Source organism: Tinamus guttatus, unplaced genomic scaffold, assembly GCF_059628265.1.
Source record: "Tinamus guttatus ecotype Peru unplaced genomic scaffold, ASM5962826v1 Tinamus_guttatus_pri_ptg000599l, whole genome shotgun sequence".
Lineage (NCBI taxonomy): Eukaryota > Metazoa > Chordata > Aves > Tinamiformes > Tinamidae > Tinamus > Tinamus guttatus.
The window spans coordinates 2,806,899-2,813,230 of record NW_028289133.1 but is presented as its reverse complement, the minus strand read 5'-3'; the positions used below and the strand labels follow the sequence as shown (position 1 = coordinate 2,813,230).

Sequence of the window (6,332 nt, the reverse complement as noted above, 5' to 3'; positions counted from 1 at the left end):
TTTGCAGTGGGATCCCACTGATGGATTGGAAAAAAAAAAAAAAAAAAAGGATATGAAACCTTTCACAGCTTTTCTTTCTGCATTTATAAGTATTGGACTAAGCTGAATATGAGTCCAAACTTAGCAACTGCCATAGTTAAGTAATCACATTCAACTATATTTAACTGAACTTGTTCACCAAATTTTCTTTGACGGTTCATGTTTAATGTGGAGGCTGCTTCAGTTCACATGTATTTATATCAGCTTCTGTGAACATTTAAAATATTCTTGACAACTTTTTTATCAATGCACTATTTAATATCTGAAGATTGTTGATTATCTACAAATTCTTCATTCTCAATCATGAGATTGCCACTACTGGCTCTTGTGACGCTGTCATATGATGGAGGAAGAGATGCTGAGGACAAAGTTTCAGACTTGTCTGGACTCCTACCATAGTTTTCATCCATCATAGATGCAATAAGTCCTTCCTTTTCTGGAGCATCCTCTCCAAGAACATCACCACTGCAAGTTCTGCGATGGTACAAGTAAGAAGCCTGCTTTATGAAGCGTTGAAGCAAATGACTCCGGTATGCACGTTGGATGACAGTGGCACAAACTTCTTCTTGTTTGTGTCTAAGTGTAGTGGAAATTGGCTCGTAAGATACTTTGGAAGGATTGGCAGCCATGAACTTTTGCTCCATCTGCACTTTCAGAGCGTCCATTTCCCCAGAGTCTCCCAACACTCGTTTAGTAAAAGCAAACAAAATATCCAAGCAATGGATCCTATCCCCACTGACCATGGGCAGGTCCATTGATATGAGTTCAACTTTGTTTGGCTTAGGTACACGTAAAGGTTCAGCCAGAGCATCTGCAAAGTCTGAAAGTGCAGAGAAAGTTATAAACTGACTTGCTTCAGGATCAAACTTCTCCCAAACTTCATAAAAGATGTCAAAGTCATCCTCACCTAGAGGCTCTGCACTTTCCTCAGTGGCAGCATTGAAGTTCTCTAAAATAACAGCTATGTACATGTTTACAACAATGAGGAATGATATAATGATGTAACTTACAAAATAAATAATGCCTATGGCAGGTTTACCACATTCACCTACTACACCACTTATGTTCGGATCACAATACGGTGGTCCAGTGCTTAAAATGGGACTGAGCAGTCCATCCCAGCCAGCCGAGGTTGTGATTTGGAAGAGACAGAGCATGCTGTTAGCAAAGGTTTGGAAGTTGAACATATCATCAATACCATCTTCCAACTTCACATAAGCAAAGTTAGCCATGCCAAAAATGGCATAAATGAACATGACCAGAAAAAGCAAGAGGCCGATGTTGAACAGAGCAGGCAGGGACATCATTAAGGCAAAAAGGAGAGTTCGAATTCCTTTGGCAGCTCGGATGAGCCTTAGTATTCGTCCAATTCGAGCCAAGCGAATGACTCTGAAGAGTGTAGGTGGCAAGAAATGTTCAAATGCTTTACCGATGCCAGAAAGCAATAAAGCTAAAAAGGAGGCAATAATAATTGGTTAGAAGATGACATTTCTACTAGTAGTGGAATTAAATTATAATATCCGTACAGCTGAAAAATACCTTGTGCTAATGCCCTAGCATAACAGCTTTTAATAGAAGTTGCAGTTTTCAACAGAGTTGGAAAACAAGCTGCAGAAGTCAACAATTATGACCTGTGTTCTTCAGCCACCAGAAGCTAGTCTCTTGCACTAAGGATGGCAAAAACTTCTCTGTGCACAGTATTTAAATATGCATATGAACCAGTGTCTGTGGGTAATGGTTACATGAATACTTCAGCAAGTACAGGTTATACACTTATATTCTAGTTTGTAGCGTCAAATACTGACACTACAGAGCTAAAACACAAAATAACAATGTTGTCATGGTCATCATTTAGATAAGCATGAAGCGATAAACACAAAACTAATGAGTACCATTCTACAACAACTTTCAGGTCATTCAGGAGCATAGCTATACGTGGATGGTATTTTATATTTAATTTGCATGGCAGGTGGGTCTAGTGGCTCTACATGCAGAGGTCTGGCCTGTTAGGTGTAGGCAGCTTGGATTCATTTTCCTGCATTTCCACAGCAGGACCTTGCCTTCACAAAAAAAAAAAAAAAAAAAAAAAAAAAAAAAAAAAAAAGCTCTATTCTTATTGCTGCCCAGAAAGTAACTCATATTTAAAAAAAATACATTTTTTTTCTTCCAGAAAATCTCCTTTGCTACGTTGGCAGTACTAGCACTAGAGTTATTTACACTGACAGAAAAGCAGTGCAATTTCAGCTCTTCATCCCATTCTTCCATTGAGATCCCTTGAAATAAAAGTTAAGACTTTTTTCTGTCGTTGTTTTTGCCTAAGTGGACATGGAGCCTGGATTTAATTAGTTATGCCTGAGATTCAAGAATGTGAATCCTGTAGTGTGTATTCTCATTCTGAACTCTATAGTCTCTATATATTTCATTTTTTTATTACAAGCACAGATGACAAAGAAAAACAATTTTTATCTGATTGAAGACTTACTGGTTGAGAATCGTGGCACTAAATCTGTAACAGTTGAAATTATCACACAAAGTGGTATTGGTACCATGGATCATTAATTCTGCCTTTCAGATGGGGAAAAGCAAGCTAAAAATTATGAAAGATTTATATAACACAGCATTCCCTTTAAAATATTGTTTTTATTTTAAAACAATAAGCTTTTTTAAAATCCTATTTCATGCTATTTTAATGTAACGGTAGCTATCTACCCTCTGATCTTTTTCTTTCGTTCGTTCTTTCTAGACTGTGTAGGTCTCTTTCTCAGCACTTCCCAACATTATGCTTCCATTGTAACATTTTTTCACGGCTGATATAAATTTTCTTTCTGATTAGAATTATATTTAGTAAATAATCTGCCAATTCAGTTTTACTTACCAATAAGTGACATGATCACCACGACCAAATCAAATATGTTCCAAGCATTTGAGAAATAGTATTGCCTCAGAGCCACCAATTTCAATACACATTCTGCAGTAAAGATAGCAACAAAAAGTATATTGATTTTATTAAGAACGTAAGACTTCTTTTCGCTTTGGTCATCCGTTTCCACCATCATGGTGACCATGTTGAGGCAGATAAGAATCATGATGATGACATCGAAGGCTTGACGTGTTACAGTGTCAAAAAGGAACCCTTGGTATTTGTTCTGTAGGAAGAAAATACATCTAGCATTAGCTATAAAAGAAGGGGCATTCATCTTTATATACTTACTAACAGCTAATTTTTTATGTTACAGAGTCATTTAATGTAGAATGCAGAATATAAAAAAGACATTAAACTCCCTTCTCATCCTGACATTTAATCGGTTCCAAGGTGAATATATAATCCGATAATATTTATGCACAAAACTTAATAAATATTTAACCTGTAAAATTTTTCAGTGCTTTTTTTTTTAATGTGGAATAGACCGTAAGGGCACGATTTGAATATCAATGCAAAGACATTATACATAATTAATGTACAATATATTTACGTAGGCACTTTTCAGTGAATTAAACTAATTTTGCAATCTACTTTACTTTGGAGGAATTCAGACAGTCTTACCAATGGTCTTGGGATAGGCTTTTGAGGTTTCTTGGATCCTAGTTTTTTCATTGCATTGTAATATTTTTTCTGTTCTTCTGTCATAAAGATATCTTCCCCACCTAAGTATATAAAGAAGTGTTACTGTTATTGTTGATGAAAAAACAGCATTATTGTAGCTAAGAAATCTAAAATATCCAAAGCTTATATTTCTTTATTTTTCATGTCTTGCTGGGTGTGCCAGGGTACCTGCCACTTTCATAATCTGTAATAACCCCAAAGAAACATAGTGGCATAAACCATAAATCAGAGAACAGAAATTCTGCAATGAAACTTGGAAAGCTCAGAAAGCCTGAAAGCAACAGAGCAATGAAAACCTGGATAAGAACAACCTCTTCCCTGTTTTCCCACATCCTGCTATTGACAAATATCCAAAATATTTATCACAACATCTGTCTCCAACCCCTTCTAAATAAATAGTGCCTCCACAGTACTCAGTACCAAGGATAGCAGCAATATTTTAAGGCACTTTAGAACGCATTCGTCTTTGAAACTTTGGGAGAGGTGTTCATGTTTTAGTGGAAAAGAAATGAGGAAGAACATCACCTACAACGTTACTTCTGCTACCTTTATTATAAAATGCTGTTGTATATGAAAAATAGATTTTTCAGATGTCATGCGTAGCAAAAACTTTATTCGTTAAAGATAGTATGGTAGATGTAGTCAATGCTTGGAAACACCACCAGTATACTTATCTTTTTCTTTTGTTGGTTGAAGTTGTCAATAATAACACCAACAAAGAGATTCAGGGTAAAGAAAGACCCAAAGATGATGAAATTCACAAAGTAGAGATACATAAATAGACTATGTTCCATTTTGGGCTGTTCATTTTTCTGCGAAAATGAAAAGCAAAGTGAAAAATGACCATTAGCAACATGGCCACAAGTAAGAATAGTATTTTTGCAGATGATCTTACAAAATGATTCCAATAAGAACTAAGAGTTACGGCTCTATTACAAAGTCTGGCAGAAGGAGGTATGGTTTATAATGACCAGTAATGCTTAACACAGAATTTGGTATGTTTTCCTAGAGGAAGAGGCATGAAATTCTGGAAGTAACATTTGTAGAACAAAATTTATTCTTTGGCTAATGGAGAATGAAGTTTAGCTTTATTTTTCACCTTTTTTTTCTCTCCAAACAGCTGATTCTTTTTTTTTTTCTAACTCTGACAAGATACTACCAGTTGTACTTGGTCCCACCAAAGTAACAACAGACAGTTATTGAGTTGGACTCCATAAGTGCAAACCAACAGTTACTGAGTTGGACTCCATAAGTGCAAACCAACCTTCAGCTTCTTCCAATGAGGAAGGAAGCGGTAAAGTGCTCAGCATTTTAAAAATCGGGCAAATTATTGAAAAATCTAATCCCAAGCTTTTGCCTTTCAAAATGTTGGCTTAAGATTTTTTTTTTTGTCTTGTTTTATTTTGTTTTTTCTTCTCAGCAGGAAGGCACTCTCATTACTATCAGGGATAAAAATAAAGCCAAAAGAACAAATATAAACTTCCCTGCTGACTGACAGAGATCCGGTTAGCAAAGTCACTGGAGTCTAGAGAGGTGTTCATCTGATCAATATAGATATCTGGGATGAGCTGATCAGCTCTCTGGATGCTTCAGACAAATTGACTAGATCTCCATTAACCACAAGAGATGTATGGATGCTGAGCTGATACAGAGACCTTCACACTATAGATAAATTAATTTAGGTTCACGGATCTGGAGCCGAATCCCATTCACCAGCAGAGCAGGTTAGCACTGTGATATTGCAGGCCATTCATATATGAAATGTTTGCATCAGATGTCAGAAATAACGACTGGAAAACGTTAGCACAGGCAAGTAGAAGATATCAACACCATGTAAAAATCACAAAAGCAGGACAGAAAACCAAAGAGATGCAGTTTAAAGGTAGTGACTAACCTCTCGCGAATCTACTGCTGCGTACATAATTTCCATCCAACCTTTAAATGTTGCCTAGAAAGAGAGGAAGAATATGGAAAGGGCTTGAACTTTTAAGGTAAAAGTCTTCATACCATTTGCGATATCTGAGTAACACTGATTGGGGAAAGAGCCTGTGGTTTGGGCACACGCAGATTGCACTGAATCCTGACTTTGGGAAACTTGCCCCTGCTCTGTATGGGATATCCTCAGCCCTCGGAGCTTTTTTCTATTACCTGTTTTTTTTTTTCCATTTATGTGCTCCAACAACATTATTATTTGAACACCCAGGTATGAGGGAAGAGCAGGCTCTATGAGGCCGCTCTTTCCCATCACCTACAGGGATGAATTAGGTTTTGGCTGGATGCAAGTTCCATCCTGGCTACTGTAGGCAGATGACACTTACCACCTGCAGAAGAGCCAGATAACCAGAGCCAACATTATCAAAATTCACTTTGACATTGATCCAGTATATTTTTCCTGTATTATTGTAATTTTTACAGTCTGTTATGTCATTAATAGAACTATTTAATTCTGAATCTTCTTCTGTCAAATTGACACACTTCCCAAACTTTCCAGCAAACAGGTTCACTCCCATGATGCTAAAGATGAGCCAGAAGATGAGACAGACGAGTAGGACATTCATGATGGAAGGGATAGCTCCCACGAGGGCATTGACCACGACCTTTGGTGAAACGAAAGGGAAGAAATAGTTACTTAAAGAAAGACAGGCCCAATTATCTGCTCATTGAAATGAACTCTTACCAAAAGTAAGTC

The 6,332-nt window shown here is 36.9% G+C and overlaps 1 protein-coding gene across 1 annotated transcript in view; it reads right to left on the bottom strand.

Annotated features, from left to right (window-relative positions):
• Window positions 1-290: 290 nt before the first annotated feature.
• The window catches only part of LOC104569885 (sodium channel protein type 5 subunit alpha), a 30,532-nt gene continuing 24,490 nt past the window's right edge, over window positions 291-6,332 (bottom strand). The window contains exons 22-27 of the mRNA XM_088534774.1: window positions 5,962-6,240; window positions 5,538-5,591; window positions 4,314-4,455; window positions 3,584-3,684; window positions 2,915-3,185; window positions 291-1,489 (exon numbers count right to left, since the gene is read on the bottom strand). Coding sequence (XP_088390900.1) covers window positions 291-1,489; window positions 2,915-3,185; window positions 3,584-3,684; window positions 4,314-4,455; window positions 5,538-5,591; window positions 5,962-6,240 — 2,046 coding nt within the window. The remainder of the gene's footprint in view (window positions 1,490-2,914; window positions 3,186-3,583; window positions 3,685-4,313; window positions 4,456-5,537; window positions 5,592-5,961; window positions 6,241-6,332) is intronic.